Below are 24,723 nucleotides of genomic sequence, written 5' to 3' on the forward strand. Positions count from 1 at the left end.
TGTAAGAGCGAAAAGCAGCTAAATTAGAGCCCTTCTCTTCTCACAGGGGGGACAGAGAAGGCAGCCGCACCCTGCAAAGGGCAGGGCAGGGGACTTCACTCAAAACCTGTTCCTGCCCAGCCCCAGAGCACAGGGAAGATAACAAGCAGATGGTAAAAAAATTCTCTTCTCCACTTAGATCCAAGGCCCCACCCCCACCTAAGGCCCCACCCCCACCTAAGGCTCCACCCCCACCTAAGTTCCCACCCCCAAAGGTCCCACCTACCTAAGACCCCACCTCCACCTAAGGCCCCACCCCTACCTAAGACCCCACCTCCACCTAAGGCCCCACCCCTACCTAAGACCCCACCTCCACCCCCACCTAAGGCCCCACCCCCACCTAAGGCCCCACCCTCACCTAAGGCCCCACCCCCACCTAAGGCCCCACCCTCACCTAAGGCCCCACCCCCACCTAAGGCTCCACCTCCACCTCCACCCCCAAAGGTCCCACCTACCTAAGGCTCCACCTCCACCTAAGGGTCCACCCCCACCTAAGGCCCCAGCCCCAGGATCAAGGCTCCTCAGACCCTCTCTGCCCACCACATCCTCCAGCTCTCTCAACCCCATGCCTCTGAGAGTCCCAGTGAAAAGACAACAATGGAGGGGGCATGATAAGCCTTTATTGGGAAAAACGTTGCCTGGTTCTGCCGGCTACAGAGTGCAGTTTAAATGCCTTTTAAACCCCCACACTTCATTTCTATAACAGAAACAAATAAGAAACAGGGAAAAGAGAAACCGTCAAACTCTAGCCTTCCACCTTCTTTAGCAGCCGAACCCGCATTTCCTGGCAGAGGGACTAGTCATTGGCCCTTGTCCTGAGAACAGGCACGGTTGTGAAACCATCTCAGGAGGTACCAGAGAGAGAGAGATGGTGAAAAATGGGCCGTGGACAGACAGGCCTGGGGCTCAGACAGGCGTATGTCCAGTACCCAGAAAACAAAACTTAAAAACAGACACACACAGGAAAAGAAGGTCCCCCAGAACCTGAGCTCGGGAAGCTAAAAATCAGCAGTGCAGCAGCATTCCATCCAGGGCTTTGGTTTTCAAAGAAAGGAAAAGTTCTGGCCCACCATGCCTAGGCACAGCCTCCAGTCTCCGGGGGAAATGGAGCGGACAAACCATCGAGGGCCAGGGGACACTGAGTTAAAGCTGTGTGGAGGATCTGCCCAAGGACACCTTAGACGGCACCCCGGCCATGAGTAAGGCATGCAGGTGACATGGCACGAGCTACAGGGGTCTCGAGTGGATCAGGGGTCCCACGTTGGGGGAGGAAAGGCAGAGCAAATCTGCAAGCACTTTCACCCTGAGTTCTTGGACCTAGTTTGCCCAAAGCCAGGCTCTTGAGATGGTGTGGAGTGACTGAACAGCAGTCTTCTCTAGACAGAAAACAGAAGGAACAAGGAAGGCAGGAGACAGGGGGCGGGGGAGTAGAGCGAGAAGGAGAAAAGAAACTCTCTTAGGTGCGCAAAGGTCAGAGAACGCGCCCCCTGGGGCTCCAGTCCTGGTGAAGGCAGCTGTACAGCCTCTTGCTCTTTCTACTGGGACTCGAACTCTTGCCCAGTTCTGCAGAGTCCAGTGAGACTACAGTTCCATGAAGGTTCATTCTTCTTATCCTAAAATGCTTTAAACTTCACACCACTGTGCCAGCCCACTGAACCCCAACACAAGACTTCCAATTGCCTTCCTCAGAGAAGTCCTACCAAAACCATCCAGGTCTGAGGAGTGCTGGTATATGGTGCACCCCTGAGCTGCTGCTCCAGGCTGTGGCCAGTCTGTCTGCAGAAATCACAAGTATGCCCGGGCTGCCTAGCTGACTAAGGAACCTTGGAGGGTAAAGGGTCCTGCACCTGCTGCCTCCCGGTAGCACACAGCTCCTGTGCCATGCTCTCAACCTGCCCTACCCCAGCACCTCATGGTGGCATGTGGACTAGACAGAGGCAGGCCTGGCAGTGCTGGGCAGTCCCACCCCAAGAGAACTCATGCTTTACACACACCTTGCATGTGTATGCCAGCCCAGAGGTCATAAAGGGAGGGAGAAGTTAGGTCAGAGGGTGCCACCAGAAATGGCCTGAAAGCAAATAACCAACGAGATCAATAACTCCCGCAACCCTGGTCATTAAACATCAATGGGGGAGGGGCTCTGGGTACATGGAAGGAAGAGGAACGCTTTCCACCTCTCCCAGGGCCACCTAGCATGTGGCACAGGATGGGGAAGAGGTTGAGGCAGGGCAGGGACCACAGGCAGAGAACGTGGACAGGCCTGGAGAGAGTCTAACCACGGGCAGGAGGAAATGAGGGGAGGGACAGAAGTTTCCACAGCACGGGCCTTTGCAGTCGTCCATCCAGTGAGCTCTTTCCCTGGGGCCCTCATGGGGCAGTGACTTCCATGCCGAAGCTGGCGAGCAGGCAGAGATGGTCTGAAGAGTAGAAGGGGTTGGGTAAGCCATTGGCAGCCCAGAGAATCTCTTCAGAGAGGAGGGAGAGGCGGCCCAGGAGCTTGAGAGTCCCATCGCGATCCAGCCTGTGATCTGGAGCACAAAGCAGAAGCCAGTAGGTACAAGAGCCAGCAGCCACGATGCATGGTAGACATGGACCTCAGTCAGAACTCGCACTTTGAATTGAACAGCATGCACATGCGTGTGTGCACACACACACACCCCACCCGACAGGCTGACTAGAAAGAAGGCTTCCCTGTGATAACTCAGTGAAGGAAGACAGGTACAGGGACACAGGGACAAACGGAACACATGCTCTGGGCCCAACATTACAAAGCGTTTGATTTTTCAAGACAAACAAATATAGACTCCAGGGGCTGGAGAGATGGCTCAGAGGTTGGGAGCAGTGGCTGCTCTTCCAGAGGTCCTGAGTTCAATTCCTAGCACCCACATGGTGGCTCACAACCACCTGTAGTTAGATCTGGTGCCCTCTTCTGGCCTGGCTGCATACATGCAGGTAGAATACTTGTACACATAACAAATAAATCTTTTTTTAAAAAAAGAAAGGAAAGGAAGAAATATAGACTCCTTATATAAAACATGATTCCAAGTGCGGGCAATTAATCCAAACATTGTAAAAGTAATAAGCACACTAGGCACAGGAATGGTACACTGCTCACCATAACTAGTGACAAGAAGAAACAGGGTCTGACCCACTAAGCCCTCCCTGACTTCTGGCCCTAGACAAGCCTGGTTTCTTTCAGTGCTCTACTTTTATCTCTGTGATGGGAACAGGAATGGCTGTCCCCACCCCAACCCTGACACTACAAGAGGAGCAGAAAGCAAACGGGTAGCCTGCAGAAAGAGCGTGCACGAGGCTGGCATGGCGCCCGCTTCTGTGGTGCTCAGGCTCCTAGAACCCAAGCCACCAAAGACACCTACCACCAGCTATTCCCAGACACCCTCGGGTGGCTTCTAGAAACCCCTGGTTCACCAGGCTTACCAGCTCGATTCTCATTCTCACAGGATTCGGCTGAGAAAAAAATGTAATCCACCGTCATCCCAAGACCTAAGGGCATCGTTGTGACCTCTGGGCGGCCATGCTGGGGCAGGAAATGGGTATATACTGAGGTCAGGTGGAGGCAGTGCTGGATGGTGCCTATAGTCCTACAAGGACAGAAGGTAAGACGTCAGCTAACAAAAACATTACATTTTCCCTCAGGCCACTTCCTCCCTGGGTTTGATGAATATTTTTAAAGGATAATACCTAATGACGATTTCAAAGGTTGCTGACACCAGGAAATGTGTGGCAGTCTTAGTTCCTGTAAGGAAGTTCTGAGAGGCTGTGTAAGGTTGTAAAGAGAGAGTCTAAGTTTCAGTGGAGCCCTGAGCTGTGGTAGTTTGAATACTGGTCCCCAGCTAGTGGAACTGTTTGGGAAGGATTAGGAGATGTGGCCTGGGTGGAGAAAGTGTGTCACTGGGGGTGAGCGTTGAGGTTTCAAAAGCCTACACCAGGCCTGGTCTCTCTCTCTCCTCTCTCTGCCTGCTTCCTGTGGATCATATGTGAGCTCTCGGCTACTGCTCCAGCACCGTGCCTTCCTGCTGCCCCTGTGTTCCCTGCCATGATGGCCATGGACTGACACTCTGGAATTGTATGCAACCCCTAATTAAATGCTTTCTTTTAAAATCTGCCTTGGGCATGGTGTTCCATCACAGCAACAGGACAGTAACTAAGACACCAGAATACTGGAGATGCCACAACCATGGCATCTCCACCAAGGACAGCTGGAGGTGTGGAGCAGAGCTAGCCTGAGAGAGAACCATGTGTGCTATGGGCAGCAGAGCCGGAGAGGCGGGACTACCCAAGCTTTTAGAATCCAGATGATGCTGTCATGGGCCTGATTCCCAATATGGAGCTTCAAGGTTTAGTCCCTGCTGGGTCCTGGTCTTTTGGAAAGGGAATGGTTACTCTGTGCCATTGTATGTTGGAAGTATGTAACTTCTTTTTGTTGTTTGGGTTTGTTTTGTTTTGCTTTTAATTTTTTTGAGACATGGTTTCACCATGTAGCCTTGGCTGGCCTAGAATTCACTTTGTACCCCAGCTGGGCTGGTTTCAGATTCACAAAGATCAAGTGCTAGGATTAAAGGTGTGTGCCTCCACACACAGCTTCCTACCTAGGGGCTTACAGTGAAGAGAGTTCCTGGTGTCAGAAGAGGCTCGTCACTTACACTTTTAAATAATGTTGGAACTGTTAGAGACTATGGGGACTTTTGAAGTTGGGCTGAATGCATTTTGTATTGTAAGATTGCCATGAACCATGGGACATGGGGAAGAAAGATAAGGCTTAAAAGTGGTGTGGTTAGTTGTCCAAGTGACAAGGGGTATAGTTGTACTGGTTAATGTTGTCAACTTGACAGGATCTTAGAATCACGTCTGGGCATGCCTGTGAGGAATTATCTAGATTAGGTTGAAGGAAGCCCACCTTAAGTGTGGGTGGCACATTCCACGGGCAGAGGTCTCGGACTTACAAAGGAGAAAGCAGGCAAAGCACTGGCATTCGGTTCCTGTTCCCTGACTGCAGGTGCACATGACCGGCCACGGCTCTGCTGCCTGGATAATAAGCCCTTCCTCCCTTGGCTGCCTCTGTCACGGGCTTTTTACACAGCAGGAAAACTAATACATTACTCAGTCTCATCAAACTCCTTCCCATACTAACAAGAGGCTGGAGATCTCTGCAGAAATCAACACAGAAACAGAAATGAAAGCTGAGACCCTCTTACACTCCTCATCCCTATTCTCCATCTGCCTGGTAAAGAATGCCAGTGTTCACGTGTGAGCCAGCACGCCTGCTGGGAGCCTTTCTCCCTCCAGGAAGGACTGCATGGGCTCCTCACCTGTAAGAACATGACCTTGGCTTTTGCATATACGCATGCCCTCGATAAGCTTCTTAGGGAAAAGAGGGAGCTTAGAAAAGTAGTCCCCCAGTCAGCCTCAGCACAGCCAGTGAGGAGCTCTCTCCTGCCTGGACTGAAAACTGGAAAGAACTAGAAAGAAGTTTACCTGGAGAAGACAGGCTCAAGTTCTGATATCTCTTCCTCAAAGATACTCTCGGCCCAACCAGCAGGTCGATCTGTAGGGAGCCAGAGAGGATAAGGTCTTGTTATCCACACCCTGTGCAGTGGGCTCAGAACCTTTCACCTTCAGACCCCTCTCAGACCCTGGCTGCACTGCTCCAGGAGGTCAAGAAGGGAAAGGGAGCGCCGGGCGGTGGTAGCACACGCCTTTAATCCCAGCAATCGGGAGGCAGAGCCAGGTGGATCTCTGTGAGTTAGAAGCCAGCCTGGGCTACCAAGTGAGTTCCAGGAAAGGCGCAAAGCTACACAGAGAAACCGTGTCTCGAAAAACAAACAAACAAACAAACAAAAAAAAAAAAAAAAAAAAAAAGAAGGGAAAGGGAAAGGGAAAGAAAAACAGTGATAAAAGGAGGAAGAGGAACCAAGGCTTAAAACCCTGCATGTTTTAAATAGGTTATGCAGTCCCAGGGTACAGAATGAGAAGAAAATCAACCAGTCAAGAGTCCCTCCCACTCAACACTCACCATTCACTCTTCTTGTACAGGGGCAACCAATGCTACAAATTCCTTATGCAAAATTAGCACACAAAAGTAAGTAGCCATTGCTATATACAAATGACAAGCATAATGGGAAAAAAAACAGATAAACAGTACCTTTCACAATAGCCTCAAAAAATAAATAAAAATAAAATACCTTGAGGTAACTCTAACTAAGCAAGTGAAAGGCACTGAAGAAAGAAATTGAAGAATATACCAACAGATGGAAAAATCTCCCATTCTCACAGATTGGTAGGATTAATACTGTGAAAATGGCCATCCTACCAAAAACAACTTACCAATTCAGTGCAATCCCATCAAAGTTCCAACACAATTCACAAAATTTGAATAAAATAATCTTCAGCTTGATATGGAGACAGACAAACACACACACACACACACACACACACACACACACACACAAACACACACACACACTATAATAGCTAAAGCAATCCTGAGTATAAAAGAACTGCTGAAGTATCACCATCTCAGATTTCAAGTTGTTTTACAGGGCTGTAGTAATAAAACCAGCATGGTATCGGAATGAAAACAGACATGTTGATCAATGGGATAATGTAAAGACCCAGACAGAATTCTGTACACCTATAGGCATCTGATTCTTGTTTTAACAAAGACACCAAAAATACACCCTGGAGAAAAGAGAGCATCTTCAACAAATGGCGCTGGTCAAACTGGAGAGCTGTCTGTAAAAGAATGATAATAGAACCTCAAAAAAGTCCAGATACCCTGAATCTGATAGGAGAGAGAGTAGGGAATAGACTTGAACTCACTGGTGCAGGAAAAGACTTTCTGAACAGCACAGGCAGTAAGATCAACAATTAACCAAGGAACCTCGTGAAGCTTAAAAGCTTCTGAACAGCAAAGGACACCATCATTCAAGAAAAGTGGCAGCCTACAAAACTTTACCAATTTTATGTGTTCGTGTTCGCACACGCGTGCGTGCGTGCGTGCGTGCGTGCGTGTGTGTGAAGAGAGAGAGAGAGAGAGAGAGAGAGAGAGAGAGTTAGTATCTAGAAATAAAGAAAAAAATAACCCAATTTAAAAATGGGGAATAGAACTAGAGTTTCATCAAAAGATGAAACACAAATGATTGAGAAACACTTTTAAAATGTTCAACATCTTTAGCCATCAGGGAAATCCAAATTAAAACTATTTTGAGATTTCATCTTTTCCCAGTCAGAATAGTCAAGATCAATAAAGCAAATGACAGCTCATGCTGTGGGGATGTGGACACTTACTCCCTGCTGTTGGAAGTGCAAACTGGTGCAGCCCCTATGGAAATCAGGCTCTACTCAGAGGACTCCACTGGTGAGCATGCACTCAAAGGACTCTTCATCTTACTATAGATGTGTTCATTGCTGCTCTATTTATAAAGGCCAGGAATTAGAAATAGCTCAGATGTCCATCAACTCATGGATGGATAATAGAAATATGGTACAATGCACAATGGAATATTATTCAGCTGTTAAGAAAATGAGACTATGACATTTTCAAGTAAATGGATGGCCCTAGAAACAATGATCCTGAGTGATACAGGAGCATCGCTCAGCCCCCAGCAGAGAAGCTTCTTCTGTGGTAGATGGGAATTAACACAGAGACCCACAAGAGGACAAAGTGCAGAGTGAGAGACTTCGGAGCATCCAGCCCTAAATGGGATGTCTTCATCAAACCCCTCCTCTCAAGGCCCCAGGATCTCTAAGGAGAAGGAGACAGAAAGATTCTAAGAGCCAGAGGTGGTGGATGACTCCAAGGGAATGGTGTCTTCCAGACTCCACAGGGGCTGTGATCACAAGCACAAGACCCTCACAGGTTCAAACCACACCAATTCCCAGCACCAAGAAGGGGAACGGACACCAAGTGCCACCCCTAACCAAGAAGCTGTTTGCAACTCAAACATGCTGGGAAAGGAAAAACCAATGTTCTTCAGTGGAGTGTCATGGGGTATATCAACCATATTCGAGGGCAGGCCCCATGCCCAGAAGTAGCCAACACAATATGGACCCCATGTTCTTTGTATACTTTTTATTTCATTTTGATAGTTATTGTCTTACTGATCTTTTTTTTTTTTTTCTTGAGACAGAGAGAGAGAACATGGAGTTGGTGGGTCAGGAGGTGAGGAAGATTCCCAAGGAGTTGGAGTTGGGGGAGGGGAAAGGACATAATTATACTATATTGTATGGAAGAAAATTTTTTTAAAAACTTTAAAAGTCCAGAAATTCACACATCTATGGTCCTTCAATTTTTGACATGGGGAAAATGAATGGAAACTGACCACCAGTGTGTATGGAAGTTCTCTGAGTGGTGATAAAAATGTTCTACAACTAAGACTCAAGAATTTAGCTCATGGGCTGGAGAGATGGCTCAGAGGTTAAGAACATTGGCTGCCCTTTCGGAGGTCCTGAGTTCAATTCCCAGCACCCATACAGTGGCTCACAACCATCTGTAATGAGATCTGATGCCCTCTTCTAAATAAATAAATAAATCTTAAAAAAAAAAAAAAAAAAAAAAAAAAAAAAGAATTTAGCTCAGGGACAGAGTGCTTGCTTAGCAAACACATGGTCCTGAGTTTAGTTCCCAGTATGAAATATATCACAGGACAAGAACAAAATGTTCTAAAATTACATTGTAGTCATGGCTACGCCAACTCTGAAATATACTAAGAACCAGTGAACTTTAGATAAATGGATTTTGTACTATATGAATTTCACCTAAATAGAGTTTTTAACTAAGGGTAAAACTGGTAATTCAGATGGAAGGAAATCCCATTTTCTGTATCTGCTTTTTTTTCTATCATTTATTTTGTTGTTCCTCCTACAAACAGAATCTTGCTTTCATTGTGTCTTTAACAAAGTAAGAACATAGTATGTGACCACTGCTGATTGCTACCTATTAATTTACAACCAGCTACTTCCCAGGATTATCTTCATTTTAATGCTATTGGCCTTGGTTGTTTCTCTCAACCAATTTACACAGAGGTATCACCAACAAGTACCAATCTGAAGACTTGTGTTTTCTTTTGCTTCTACTTCTGTCGGCTTCTCTGTTCCAACATCAATCATAGCAGGTGTCCCTGTCTTGTCCCTCACCCTAACAGGGACGCCATTGAAGATGCTTAAAGAAAGCATCTCTGGGGAGCTTCAGTGGCTTTGGTTTCTGTTCTTTATGGTGCTGGAGGCCGAACACTTTTCTTCTATTCTGAACAAAGCATCGTGTGTTACAGACTGTGTGATTTCCTGACCATTCCGCCTCACCAGTCACATCATGGTTACTAAAGTAATGAGGTATTACTTGAAACTTCAACATTCTAATGCTAACTCTTCACTTGGAGTTGTATCCTTCATCACTACAATATACAAGACAAATCACAGTAACCAGCAGGCTGTATGTTCATGTATTTGTTTATTTTTTATTTTGGGGTGGTGCTGGGGATTGAACCCAGAGCCTTGCACTTGTGAGACGAGCACTCTGCTACTGAGCTAAGGCCTCAGTCTTTTCTTCTCAGCAATATTGGTTGGTTTGTTGATACAGGGTCTCTCTTTTTAGCTCTGGCTGTCCTGGAACTTGCTATGCAGACCAGGCTGGCCTCAAACTCACACAGATCCCCCTGTCTCTGCCTCCCAAGTGCTGCCTCCAAGTACTGGCTTAAAGGCATATGCCACCACACCTGGCTTCTTCTCAGCAAAACTGGAAAGAATGTTTCCCACACCACTTGGTTCTTTCCATGCATGTAGTTCTATGTCCAAACAGCACCATTCTGGTAGTTATCCAGGACTCAAGGCCTCACATGAGATGTAGTTCTTTCTACACAGCTGCAACATCTTTTCCAGGTCCTATTCCTTGATGGAAGTGGCCAACCAAGCAAGTACTTGGAAGGAAGAGCCTCGGCATACATATACAAGCCAGTAGGCATTCTAGATTCAGAACTTCCCTGCTCGGGAAGCTGACCAGTCTTTCCCAGTAACCTTCTAGTCAGTTTAACCAGTGACTTACAAAAGTCATCGACTGGCAGCTGTTTCTTCTATAATGTACTAAATTTCATACATGGTTTGCTCTTATTAAAAACCTGAAGTGGAGGCTGGAGAGATGGCTCAGCAGTTCAGAGCACTTGGTGCTCTTACAAAGGACCCAGCACCCACATGCTGTCTCACAACCATCTGTAACTCCAGTTCTAGAAGATCTGACACCTCTTCTGGCCTCTGGGCACCACGCATACCTATGGTGCACAGACACACATGCAAGCAAAACATTCATACACATAAAATCATCTGAAACTATCTTTAATTTGAAGTGCTAGGAGGGTGGGTCAGTGAGTCAGAGTAACACACCACAAGTGTGAGGACATGAGCTGCATCTCTGGCACCCACAGAAACAGCCACCGCACTTTGTAAAACCTTTAAGTGCCAAGTGTGGTGGCTCACACCTATAACACTAACACTCGGAAGGCTGAGAGGAGAGTCCTGGGAGTTCAAGGCCAGTCTGTGCTACATAGTAAGCTTTAGGCCATCCTGGACCACAGAGTAAAGCCCAATGCAAACACACAACTGTCCATGAGAAAGGAAACACAGGGAACCTCTTTAGTGTCTTCAACAGTGTGGATATTTGTGAACCCTTACACACTCATAAGCTGAAATCCTAATTCTCCAGAAAACAACGATATGAAGAATGGCAGCTTTGGGAAGTATTTAGGCCACAAGTGTGGAATCCTCATTTTAATACTAAAGACCTTTTGAAAAAGTCATCTATACATAGATGAAAAGCAGAGACATGGAGTTAGTTACCCTATAAGATGGCACTACTAGACACAACAGGCTAACGAAAAACACAGTATCTAGAATGGGTTACCTCTTTTGGAGTAGCTGGCCAGTGGGGTCCCACAGACACCCAAATATTACAGGCTACTGCCAGTGTTCTTGGTCACCCTTCAGAACGTGATGTTAAGACCCTATTACTGAAGACACCACATACTTGAGTGACAAAACAAGGAGAAATCAAACTGGTACTGACCTAGAAGCTTCTCCCTATTGGCTAGATTTCGAGTGCAGGAAGGTGCTCTGCATGCTACTGGAGGAGAAAAGTCATCAGTCTTACCCAGGCGTGAACTCCTGGGTGAGCTACAGGGACCAGCCTGGCAGGATGCACCTCCTGATGTACTGGTGACACAAATGTTATGGGACTTTCTGACTATATTTAAGGCCCACTTCACAAGACTGAACCAATACCCAGAACCACCACTGGAGCTAAGAACCTGTGGCTAGATAGGTCACACGCCCTAGGGGAGAACCTACTATTGTTATTCTGCCAAACCAGTGGTTCTCCGCCTTCCTAACGCTGTGACCCTTCCTAACGCTGTGACCCTTTAATACAGCTCTTCATGTTGTGCTGACCCCAAACACGAAATTATTTCATTGCTATTTCATAGCTGTAATTTTGCTACTGCTATGGATTGTAATGTAAATATCTATTATTTCCAATGGTCTTAGGCAACCCCTGTGAAAGGGTTCATTTGATCCTCAAGGGGTCACAACTCACAGTTGAGAACCAGTGTGCTAAACAGTCATTAATGGAATTCGTGTTCTTATATAATATGCCCAAGAGAGATTCCCCATCGTGGAAAATGGGGAGGGGAGATCACTACACTTAGAACCATTAGCAAGAGAGGGCTTTAATTTAAATATCCTACTTAAGAATCATTATGAGTGGGCTGGAGAGATGGCTCAGCAGTTAAGAGCACTGGCTGCTCTTCCAGAGGTTCTGAGTTCAATTCCCAGCAACAACCATCTATAATAAGATCTGATGCCCTCTTCTGGCATGCAGGCATACATGTAGACAGAGCACTCACACATAAAACAACAGCAAAAAAAAAATAAATAAATAAATAAAATAAAATAAAATTTTTAAAAATTAAGTTAAAAAAGAAAAAAGGAATCATTATGAGCCAGGCAATGGTAACACACGCCTTTAATCCCAGCACTCGGGAGGCAGAGGCAGGAAGATCTCTGTGAGTTCGAGGCCAGTCTAGTCTACAGAGTGAGTTCCAGGACAGCCAGAGCTACATGGAGAAACTCTGTCTCAAAAAATCAAACAAAGAATCGTTGTGGAGGCTGGAGAGATGGCTCAGCAGTCAAGAGCACTTGTTGCTCTTGCAAAGGACGCAGGTTCAATGTACCCACATTGCAGCTAACAACCATCTTTAACTCCTGTTCCAGAGGATCGGACACCCTCTTCCAGCCTCTAAGGGCACTGAAAGCAATTGGTGTACAGACATATAGGCAGGCAAAACACTTACACACATTAAAAAAAAAATCAGTCTTAAAAAAGGAATCATTAAAAAAAAGAATCATGCCGGGCGTTGGTGGCGCACGCCTTTAATCCCAGCACTCGGGAGGCAGAGGCAGGCGGATCTCTGTGAGTTCGAGGCCAGCCTGGGCTACCAAGTGAGCTCCAGGAAAGGCGCAAAGCTACACAGAGAAACCCTGTCTCGAAAAACCAAAAAAAAAAAAAAAAAAAGAATCATTCTTTCATAAAGGACGTTGGGAAGAAAAGAATCAGCGTTTTATATCACACAGTGGGGGTGAGGTAAAGCATTAGTTACATGCTACGTCAGTTCTGGAAGTCAAGCCACACGGTCCAGCACTGCATCTCCCTTTGCACTAGGAGGTCACCATTAAAGTTAGTGTCACAGACAAGGTGACATACTTTGATAGGTATTTAAAACTGAGTAACTCTGGTATTAAACTAGAAGTTGTATCTTCTGTTATGTTTAAATATGTTCACATATTTAAACAGATCCTCTAGAAAACTATTTGCACAGAGTAAACCTTTCCATTTCTGGTCTACAGTGATGCGAGCTTTTCAGGATGGAGAGTCTCTAAAGAGATTCGACAGTAGCCTGTTCAGCCCTGGACTGGGGCAACAAAGCATGTGGTGAGCATGTGTGCTCACCCATACTCTACCTCAAGTGTGAAGACACTGCAATTGGTTTGCACTGTTCCTCAATCTTTCCCATTATAACACTTTTTTGATACAGATCTTGTTATGTAACTTAGGCTGAATGGCCTTGGTCTCCTTGTCCCCCTCAGCCTCCTCAGCATTATCATGTGTAGGTTAAAGATCTTGGTCTAATTTTGTTTGCTATTACATTTCAGTGCTATTTTATGTTTCATTCAAGTGTGTACTCATTTTTTTTAAAATACTCTATTCTTTTTTTTAATGTTTTTTTGAGACAAGGTTTCTCTGTATAACAGCTCTGGCTATCCTGGAACTCACTCTGTAGACCAGGCTGGCCTCAAACTCACAGAGATTCACCTGCCACTGCCTCCTGAGTGCTGGGATAAAGGCATGTGCCACCACCACCTGGCAAAATAATCTATTCTTAATAAAAGTGATCCACGTGAGACTGTTATTGTTTTATTTGGGGATTTTGTAATCTTAAAATTCTGAGCTGAGCTGCTGGCCCTGAATGAGACAGCTGTATCATCTCCTCCAGGCCATATGCCGAGGAAGTGCTCTACTACTGCGTACACCCCAGCTCCCTACTTTTGTTCTGAGCACCACGGCTTAGTTTTCATCTTCTGATGTTAGGTGCCTGACCTGAGTGTTTTAAGACCAGTGTTTTGTTTTTTGTACTGTTTTATAAAGATAAGCACTTCTACTGTTTGAGAATTTCCCACATGCATATAATCATGGCCTCCCAGCTTCCCCCTCTCCCAATGTCCCTTGGGTCCCCATCACTGTTCCCTCCCAGTTTTATGTGTGGTTTTTTTCAAACTCACTGAGTTCACTTAGTGCTGCCACTATGTGCAAGAGAATAGGGCCATCTACTGGATCACAGGCAGTCTCACAGGGGCCACATCCCTCAAGAAAACAAACTCTCAGAAGCCAACAACTGCCAATAGCTCCTCAGCTAGGGATCGTCTCATCTTTTTATTCACAGAGAAATAATCATTTCCATAGCTCCAATGTTTATCTTTGAAGCACTCTTTCACTTATCTTTCTTTTCTAGAGCATCTGTTACTTGACTTTGGTTTTCCACTACTTCATATATTTAGTGGAGACTCCACAGTATTACTTTGAGCAAGGCCAGCTTTGAGTTAGCTATAGTATTCTATACCAGCTATTTATTTGAAGTTTATAGAGAGGAAACACTGAGAACATGGTCTAAGTAATAAGAATTTTGCTTTTAACACAGGATTCATCTTCACTTCTCTGGAGCCAGAGGGCTATGCAGCTGGAAGAACCACCATCGCCCCTCAGACACTCAAGAGCCTGCCAACTAAAATGCAGCCTGATTCCCGAACAGTCCTCCTCACACGGCCTTTCAGGAACAAAACAGTCTGCAGACTTTTCTATCATGCTGCATGCATTCCACTCGTGTTGAAAAAGCAAGAGATTTGGGGATTGTCCCTCAAACGGCGTGCCTCACCTTGGGGAAATACAGTGTGGTTCTGTCTGAGATCTATATAGCCCCAAAGGTAAGACTCCATATTTCCTCTGGCATCCCAGCCCATTTCCGCTTGTAGCCATTACAATTCACTGCGGTTTGCACCTTCGGATCTCCTAGCTGTATAAAAGATGGGGTTTGCCTTTGGCTCTTTTTATTCCATCTTCATTATTACTCTGAAGTGGTTTCAGAGACAAGAAAGTGGGGCTATCGAAATACCGTTCTCTAAACTGGACGTCTCCACAGGAGCAAGCCGTTCTTGTGACCAGACCCTCTGCTGCCCTCAGTTTCAAAGCCCTGTGATACACGCATCGTCTCCCTACAAACACTAAATCCTAAAGAGGTTAATTGGCTTACCCAGTCTCAGAGCTGGCAAGAACCCAGGGCTCTTGGTTTACAGTCCAGTGCTCTTATCCAAATATACATCCAATGCATGCACTCAACTAACTTCCTTCTTCTGAACTCGTTATCAGAAGCTGGTCAAGAATTAGCTTTAGAAGAGACTAGGAACGGGCTGGAGAGATGGCTCAGCAGTTAAAAGCACTTGCTGCTCTTGAAGAGGGATGCAGGTTCGGTTCCCAGTACCCACATTTACAAAGTTCACAACCACCTGTAACTCCAGCTCCAGGGATCTGACGCCCTATCCTGTCCTCTGCAGGCACCTGTATGCACATGGTACGCATATCTACACATACACACAAAGTAAACAAAGCTTCTTAAGAAGAGGGAGAGAGAGGAGACTAGAAAACAAGCAGGTATAAATGTCGGGGGTGAAGAAGGGTCTTCTTCCTGTTACCTGGCTTAGTGTCTGTCACTCCCTCCATGAGGACCAGTCCTACTGGCCGCTGACAGGCGATGGTGCAGAAGCGGAATCGTAGCAGGAAGTCTCGGCCATACTTACGTCTCTCTGTAAACAGGAAATGCCATATGGTGAAAGAAAGGCAAGAGTCCCACGCTGAGACCGCCTGAGCACCAGGAACCTTCTAGCATACCAGCACAGAGGAGATCTGCCTCTGAGGATGGGGAGATTCTTTCATCTCAGTTAGTGGCACATGGAGGACAATGAGAAAAGTGGGAACTTGCTAAGAAACTCAGGAGGTCACACTTCCTCTTGTTATCGAGAGCAAGCTCTCATCCCACATGAACATGAAGGCCATGTTGGAGGCCAGCCTGGTCTACAGAGTGGGTTCCAGGACAGCCAGGGCTATGTAGAGAGACCCTTTCTTGAAAGAAAAACAAAACACAAGAGGAAGAATGGGATATGTGAGGGCTGGAGAGATGGCTTGGCCATTAAAAGCACAAGTTACTCTTGCTTGTATTACCCAAGGTTGGTTCCCAACACCCACGTGACAGCTCACAAGCATCTGTTAACTCTAGTACCAAGGGATCTGAGGCCTTCCTCTAGCCTCTGAAGACACCAGGCACACACATGGTGGATACAGAATCATGCAAGCAAAAAAACAAAAAACCCACTTCAAACAAACGGAAGAATAAGTGCTTACCTGATCTCTTGGGATGACAGGAGGTGACATACTGGCAGCAATCAGTGATGCCCAGGGAGCTGGGCCACAGTGGGGCCTGCAGCTTCCTCTGGTAAAGCTGATGAGAGAAGTCTTCCTGTCCAGAAACCTACAAGAAAGAGCAAGGTGGGGGTGAGGAGGCCAAGACAGAAAATGGAAATGACTCATGTGGGGGGGGGGCATTTGAGCAAATACAAACACACAATCAGACAGTGTACACATGAAATGAGCAAGCCACGTAAATCTCAGGGGAAGGCAGCAAAAAGGAACTAATTCTAACGTTACATTCTCACTAAAACACTTAAATGTCCATGAGATAGGAAAGACTGGAAAGAGAGTGAAGAACAAATCAAGGAAAACAGAACTGTATGAGCATGTGGTCCTAAGGTTCACCTCAGAAAAATCTACACAATCCTCCACCAGGGAGGCCGAATCTCGACAGATTTTAATTTGTAATGGATACAGTTTATCCTGCCATCCTCAACTCTGCATCTTCTAGATCAAAGTCAGTTCCTTGAGTCTGTTACTGGGAAACCACAGGGGAAAACCAAACAGGGAATGCACCAAGCACTTTACCGTATCTACGTCACCATCCTCAGTCAAGGTCATGAGCAGCCTGGGAACGGACAGAGCGCATGGGGGAAACATTCAGCAATATCAGTCATCCGCATAGCCCCAGTGTGGGCAGCAAAATTCCCTTTACTTCATTTAACAACAAATATCTGAATGCTAACCATGTGTAAGGCACTGGGATAGACTCATTGCAGACACAATCCCTCTGCCCTGAAAGGACATCAACATCGTCTATAATCCGGAGTAAAAGAGACTTGGAACCGAATGGCCACTTAATAGCTGTGACTTTAGACAAGTTACTTATGTTCTTTAAGTTAATATCCTTTGCTAGGAAATGGGACCCTAATACTAATAACACAATAAAAATCTTACACTAATAATAACCACTACCAATTACTGACTGCTCCCTTTGAACGAGGCACTGAAAACTTCACATGCACCATTTCATGTAATCATAAAGTATCTACTGTTGGTCCCACTAAATCTCAGTGCACAGATGAAGCAAAGGGGCCTGAGAAAGTTCCCTGACTTGCCAGGATGGCAGAGCAGGGATGTGAATGCAGGGCTGTCTGGTTTCCGAACAAGCGCTCTCACAGCCATGCCTAGCAGTGCCTGTCATTTGGTAGGCACTCAGCAAATTCTCCTGCCCCTGAGCTTCTTGAAGGCAGCTCCTGTAGAGCAGGCTAATGCCCTGCTCTAGGCAACCAGGACCCTGCCAGCACTTAAGTAACCTCATTCAAATAAAAGCCCAAGTGCTCAATAACAGTCCTGTCACTTTGTGTCCCTTCTCCACTGTGCTCTGCCAAAAATTAAGCAATAAGCTGAACCAGAAGAGACAAGAGAGGAACAAAGAGATGTACAATATGTACATAATGTACAATAAAGTCAGCACAGGCTGATAAAACCATGAGCTATCTATGCTACCACTATGTGGCAGCTGTAAGAAATTAGATTCAAATGCAAATTATTGACTGAAAAAAAAAAAAGCTCCAAACAAAAACAGTACTGTGTTGTGTTGATAACAAATGTAGTAGACTTACATATCTCCTGTTATGGGGATCACAGCACAGTACTAAAGGCCAGACCACGTGGTTACAATTCTTGAGCCCTCCACTAACTGCATGACCTAAACAAAATTATTTACCATCTCTGTGCCTTAGTTCCTGCATTCATCAAGATGGAAGCAATGACAGGAACAGGGAAAATTGAAGAGATGATCCATGTGAAGTGCTCAAAATTACTTGACACACAGCTAAGAGTTTAATAAATGTAAACTGAGATACTACTCTAGGAGCATAAATTCCACTGTAAATGCGAGAATTCTGCTAAACTTGAAGTCATCACTTCCCACTACATGGATGGTAGGGGATTTGGACAATAAAGGGATATTTTCTCTTATTTCGTGTTTTAATTCTTAAACAATTTATAAGGATCACTTGCACATTAAAGATGATACAAACGGGAAGGTGTTCGATGTGCTGGAGGTACTTATGTGCTGCCAGCCTCCAGGAGCAGACGCTGCTCTTCCACACCAGCAGCCACAGTCGGCTGCCACCGAAGCAGCACTTGATGCCAGCCCCCAGCCCCTCCCTCATCCATGTCCCCACCCCAGTGGTGGCCCACTTCACCTTCCAGGCTGGCATCCCATTGTACTGGAGCTCTCCATCCCTGATGAAGTTGTAGAGAGGTGAGTCAGGGACAGAATTCAGGTCCCCACACAAGATGATAGGGCAGTGGCTGCCATCTGACAACCTGGCCACCTTGTCCACTTCGGCCAGAAGAATGGCCATCTGGGCCAGCTTGACATCACCCCGACGTGGGTTGTACAGGACATGGGTATTTGCCACACATAGGGGAGCCACTGAGACTTGCCCCAGACCTTCTGGGACCAGCGGCTGCAGCAGCAACACTAAGCCCACATTGTCCCGATTGAGGAGCTCCAACCCAGGTCGGAAGAACTCCACGGGGCTGGCACAGAGCAGACGGAACCTGGTGGGCTTGTAGCACACAGCACAGCCATCCGTTTTACAGCCAGTCCTCCTCTTGTAAAAACAGGTGAAGCCTGTAAGGAAACACCACCATGGAGATGGGTCAGTCGGTGAATCCTGAATCCCTTCCGACCACTGCAGCAGCACTAGGGTCTGTGCCTGAGGCACTGATCCTGGAGCCCCGTAAGAGTGAGTTCTTGCCACCTCTGGGTTCTACAGAGACTCCCTTACATCCATAACCAGAAGCCTGAGGGACCAGAAAGGGGAGGAACAAGAGATGCGTACAACAACACAAGACAGGAAGAACAGAGGTTTGTCACCAGAGGCAAAACTGGCTCCAAAGGGGGTCCTGTGACCCACAGGGTTACCAGCAATGTGGCTTCCCCAGTCCCTAGTGCCTTGAATCTAGAGCCAGACAAGGGGGAGTCCTGACTCCACAACCTACTAACTTTGTAGTTTGGGGATTTTGAGCAAGTCAAACCAAATTTTGGAACCTGTTTCTCATCTGTAAAAGGGGGTTACTAACACGCAGCCTCATGGAATTCATGGAGTTCGTTACTCCAAAGATTTCAAAAACTAGAGCTCTACTTTCTCAGCCCCACAGGAAAAGAACTAGCCCACTGGCAAGGCTGCTGGTTTACTAAGACAAAGAAGAGGAGGTCTCTTCAGGAGAGAGTCTGCAGGGCTGGAGGAGGAAGGGCTGGCGCACACGCTGGGGAGCTGCAGTACCCATCATCCGCAGAGAGGGCTCCAGCTGCTCCCAGTAATGGTCTTCCTGGACTTCCTGAAGACACAGGATCTGGGAAATTGACAAGAGAACCAATCACTCCAGGGGGCCAGAGGCGATGTGCCGACTCCTACTCCCTAGGAGCAGGCCCCCAGACCAGATTGAGGGTCATAGTGAAACTTCCCACAGGGCTGACTTCCCAGACAGCCACCACCAGCAAGAGCAGGTGTGTTAGGCTTCCCCACCCTGTGAATTCCTGTATAAGGGTGCTAAAAAATGTATACTAGAGAATCATCTTGGCATCTGCCCAAAATACTTCACTCCAGGGCAAGCAAGCTCAAACCTGTCTGCCATCCATAGAGCCAAAAGATAATCTTAGCTTGTCTGGCACAACTGTCATCATCTGAAAAGCTATGGAGTAGGATCTCATTCTCCCTAAGCGTCAGAAAACAGCCTGGGTCCTACACCTAGGCAAGATGGTGCGTCTCCCTCTTCACTCACATCAGGGTCCCAGTGCTGGAATTCCTGCATGAGGTTGGCAAAGCGGTAATTCCAGTTGAGGATATCTGGATGGCAATGCAGATAGAGCTCTGAGCTCTGCTGCATCAGATCCTGGGCCAGGATGTTATACGACATCAGAGTGAACTGGAACTGAGGGCCATCCCCTGCCTCCAGACCCTGAGCATCTGGCTGCGTGGAGAAATCCTCCCATTCTCGCCACAGGATTTCTGCAGAGGGGTCAAGAGAAGAGTTTGCAGGTTGTTCAGCGGCCAAGCCACTACTACCCAAAGTCACAATGTCACGCCTGAAGTTCCTTTCTCCATTCCCGCTGCCATCCATCCCTCTCAGGGCATTTTTCAGAGCTGATAGTAAAGCCCTCAGAGCTAGAGATAATCTAAGCCTGTCCATCACTGTATCCCCTGCTAGCTAGCACTAGCATATGCTCAAGAATACTTAGGAGTCTAACAAGTTCTCACCTATGATAGAACCACGAGTCTCTGGGGAATAATGCAGTGGTTATGATTAATAGTCTCCTGGGGTTAAAGACATGTCGAGAGTAATTTCAGCCCTGAGTGCTTTCTGTATCTGTACCTGGTTTCTGGTGATACTATGAAGCACCTGAACAGATTTCAAACCTATTTAAGCCATAGAATTTTCTTCACATCTTCATAGACTCCCAATATAAGTAACATAAACAAGCCGGGCGGTGGTGGCGCACGCCTTTAATCCCAGCACTAGGGAGGCAGAGCCAGGCAGATCTCTGTGAGTTTGAGGCCAGCCTGGGCTACAGAGTGAGTTCCAGGAAAGGTGCAAAGTTACACAGAGAAACTCTGTCTTGCAAAACCAAAAAAAAAAAAAAAAAAAAGCAACATAAATGAAACCAGTTATTCTCCTTGAGGCAGAGTGGAGGCCCTGGGAGCTCTCTACCCCTGCCTCCACAATACCCTGTGTCACGTCTGCAGAGCAACAGTGTAGAGCATCAGAGTTAAGGCCGGGCCTCAGTTCTCCCCCTGCCTAACTGCAAGACATCAGACAGGTCCCACTGCCTCTCTGCTCTGTGACGTTTCATCTGGCCCCTGAGGACAGGTATGATGACCTTTAAGACACCCCCAATATCTGATCCTGCAGGATCAAATAAATGTAGCAGCAGAACTCCCCACCACAGGATCTTTCCCAAACGACCTGCACGTGGCTCTCTATGCTGGTTGCCAGACTCACCATGATAGGGTATTTCCATCGGGGGAGGCTGCAGCTGCTCCAGGCCTTCAAAGGGCCACATGGAAGTCTCTTCCTGGAGCATAGGCTCCGGTGCTATACTCCAGGCCACCATTGCAGGGTCCTCTTCCCATTGCTCTGCAGCCATTGCACCCATTGGGAGGACAGCACAGTCTGCATACTGGGGCCCTGTCTGCACAGGGACAGCTGCCCACAAAGGGCCCTCAACCTCGGCCAGTGGCTCCTCCCCTGGCACCTCAGGGAAAGACTGGTCCAGGTTCTCTGCTGCCCGAAGGTCACTCAGCTGCCTGCTGGACCACTTGTCCTCCGAGGCAGCCTCCTGTTCTCCAGAATTATCCATCAGGAGTGCCAGACTGCTCTCAGCTAGTCCCTTATCTGCAAGAGGACCCTCACTCGCAGTACAGAGTGCCTGGCTCCAACCTTCTTCTTGCCACTGCTGCAGCAGGCCCTCACACTCCTCTTGGTCAGGCCCCCGAGGGGCCATGGCAAAGTTACCCTCTACCTGGGGGGACGAGCTCTTCGCCAGAAGGGCATTTTTTCGACATGTAAAGAAAGCATCTAGAAAGGAAACAAAGTGTGAGGTTGTAAGAAGACAGCAGCACTCATTCCACAGTACTCCTTTGCTAGCACAGGAGCCTCATATGAGCAATAGCCACATCCAGCTTGCTCATATTGTACTGTCATAGCCTTCCCAACCTAATACCTGGAACATCGTCTTAGCAGTGCTTTCTATGCACCAGACACTGTTTTAATTGCTTTACAAGTAATAACCAACGTGCATGGCAGGGACCCAATAAATTTCAATGCAAGAACAGCTAATCCAGGGGATAACCTAGAACACAGATAGGCGCATACAACCTCATCCCTTTTCCTGGAAGTAAACCCTACTGTTTAATTTTTAATTTATTCATTTTATGTGTATGTCTGTGTCTACATGCATGTCTGTGTACCATGTAAGTGCCTGGTACCCACAGGGGTGAGATAATGGTGTGGGGTCCCCTGGGCCTAGAGTTACAGATTATTGTAAGCTACCATATGAGGGCTGGGAATAAACCAAACCTGGGTTCCCTAGAAAAACGGCCAGTGCTCTTAACCACTGAGCCATTCTCCAGTCCTGAAGACACTACTTCTAACATCAACTCTCGGGTCCTGAAAACCACATTATATTAGAACTAACACATGACCATGAAATAATACAGAAGCATAGCCTTGTAACAAAATGAACAAAACTGACCCTAAACAATGCTCCTTCAGAAGGGCTTACTCTTGACCTTAAGATGAGAACCAGAGTTGTTCAAACCAGGTAACACCCAAGAGTTTTCAAGCTCTATAGACTCCCTAATCTATGAAAGCATTCCGAAAATGATACAATAAAGTGGACAGTCTTAAAAAAATCAACTTACTTTTTAACAAAACCCCTAGGTCTCTTCCCAGAGCTATTTATTCCACCCATAACATTTTCACAAACCCCATTATCTGTTTTCTCACTCCATAACACATCAGACTGTAAATCAGAAGGCACCAGCAACCGACAGTGACAAGACAGCTGTCATCTCTGCTGTGGCGGCCATGAATGACAGCCAACAGGCGATAAAGCAGGCAGGGAACTCTAAAATGGGAGCTTCAAAGTAACGTTTTGATGACAGCAAGTAACTCTCTTCCCAACACACACATGCACACACACCAGAGCTTATTTACATGTCAGAACAAATGACATGAACACAATGATGGCCCACAATCATCAGACACTCGTTTTATCGACAATTTTTTAGAGGAATGAAAAACTTCAAAATGGTAAAAATTCAAATATCCATGTGACCTACATGAATTTATGTCCCTCTAAATAAGTGGTAAATCTGGGCCAGCAAGATGGCTCAGCAAATAAAGGCACTTGCCGAAGAAAAGGGTGAAGGAACCAAATCCACAAGCTGGCCTCAGACTTGCGCAAACCATGACAAGCCCCACCACCACCACATACACACATTTTGTGCACACACACACAGAATAATAAATAAATCTTTTAAAACTTAAATCAGTGGCCAGGCAGTGGTAGTGCACGCCTTTAATCCCAGCACTCGGGAGGCAGAGGCAGGCGGATCTCTGTGAGTTTGAAGCCAGCCTGGTCTACAGAGTGAGTTCCAGGAAAGCCACAGTTATTACACAGAGAAACCCTGTCTCAAAAAATTAAATCAGTATTTTTCAACTAGGTGAGAGAGGCGGATTTTGCCTGTAGGGAACAGCAATGTCCAGAGCCACTGTGGGACCACAACTGTGACAGTGCCATTGGTTAAGGGGCAGGGATGCCACCAAACATCTAATAACACAATAAATGGTCTGCTCTAAAACTCTCAAGCCACAGGCTGGTTGCTGGGATTCAGTTACCAACTTGCTAACTATCTGTCCCTTGAAACATTATATATGGCACATGCCAGAGGAGCTTTGGTGGTGATTGTTTTTCAAAATACCAAATATACAAAATTAATATACTTGTCACTTTATAGTGTGTGGATGGAAGGCTCCTCTAAAATCCCTAGAATTCTAGAGACTGGGAAACCTGAGGACTAATATTAAGACTACCATTGTAGAGACTAGGTAGCCACCTAATGAAAGGACTATGCTGGGTTCTCTGTAAACAGTGACTTCTGTAGGATTTCCCATGCCTGAGAAGTATGGACACCCCTTCCTGAAGCCTCTGGAAACCCATGACGGCCAGCAGGCCATGTGTTGGCATGAGATACAGTGAACAAATCAAGGCCCTGCTCTGTTGAAACTAGCAGTCTAGTGGAGACAGTGTTTTAAAAATTTTAATATTTGATATGAAAATATAGTATCCGTCACCCACAGAGTGCAGCTCCACAGAATGCAGTTGGGCCTCTTATTTCTATGAAAACCCTTCTTGACACTGCCCTTCCCTAAGCTACCGGGGACGTCTGGGAATCCTGCGGGACCTCAGAGAAAAGTCGGGGTTGCATGAAAGCCTGCGGATCTCAAAAGCAGAGAGAAGAAGGCAGATTGTGCAGAAGTGACAACCACCTCCCTCACTAAGGCAGCCAACCCATCACATCTCTCTCTCTCTCTCAACACTTGCTCCAGACACGCCTCTGGCTTCTGAGCATGAAGTTGTTTTGTTTTGTTTTTTTCCAACTAGACTCGAACCGCCGGAGGCCAGCAGATGACAGGCCGCCGTGAGAAGCCTCGGTGAAGCGAGGCCACCGTCTCAGGGCACACCGCTCCCCGACTCTACCTGCCGAGAAGTCTGGTCCTCGCCTGTCCGGGGTTGCCACCGCTCCCGACCCCCCGGGAGTGTCTCCGCCTGCCCCAGGACCACCGCCACAGCCCAGGAGGGCGCCCCCTGCCCCAGCCCCGGGTCCACGTTAACCGTGGGCCCGACGTCACCAGACCACAGCGTGAGGAGGGGCTGCCCACGAGAGTCGCCGGCCAGCCCGAGCCTCGTGGGGCCAGAACGGCCCGCGGACCGGGGCTCAAAGAGCCACCACCTCCACACCTGCTGGCCGCCAGCCGACCTGGCCGCCAGCGGGTGGGAGGCCCGCCCGCTCCCTCCACCCCAGGGCCCCGCGGACCCTCCGCCCCTCCTCCGCCTCCACAGGGCGCAGCCCCAGCTCCCCGCC

General features: G+C 47.1%; 1 protein-coding gene across 3 annotated transcripts in view; it reads right to left on the reverse strand.

Moving 5' to 3' along the window:
- Positions 1-639: 639 nt before the first annotated feature.
- The window catches only part of Angel1 (angel homolog 1), a 35,648-nt gene continuing 11,564 nt past the window's right edge, over positions 640-24,723 (reverse strand). For 2 of the 3 annotated variants that reach the window (XM_042260968.2, XM_006990305.4), the window contains 9 exons: positions 21,077-21,652; positions 19,859-20,085; positions 19,360-19,429; positions 18,271-18,704; positions 16,052-16,178; positions 15,346-15,456; positions 5,536-5,605; positions 3,478-3,641; positions 640-2,567 (listed from right to left, as the gene is read on the reverse strand). In XM_042260968.2, the coding sequence (XP_042116902.2) occupies positions 2,407-2,567; positions 3,478-3,641; positions 5,536-5,605; positions 15,346-15,456; positions 16,052-16,178; positions 18,271-18,704; positions 19,360-19,429; positions 19,859-20,085; positions 21,077-21,652 (1,940 nt within the window). In that variant the 3' untranslated portion in view covers positions 640-2,406. Of the gene's footprint in view, positions 2,568-3,477; positions 3,642-5,535; positions 5,606-15,345; positions 15,457-16,051; positions 16,179-18,270; positions 18,705-19,359; positions 19,430-19,858; positions 20,086-21,076; positions 21,653-24,338; positions 24,718-24,723 lie in introns of those variants that run through there. The other variant, XM_016008609.3, reaches the window with a different exon arrangement.

This window comes from Peromyscus maniculatus, chromosome 14, assembly GCF_049852395.1.
Source record: "Peromyscus maniculatus bairdii isolate BWxNUB_F1_BW_parent chromosome 14, HU_Pman_BW_mat_3.1, whole genome shotgun sequence".
In the NCBI taxonomy this organism is placed as follows: domain Eukaryota; kingdom Metazoa; phylum Chordata; class Mammalia; order Rodentia; family Cricetidae; genus Peromyscus; species Peromyscus maniculatus.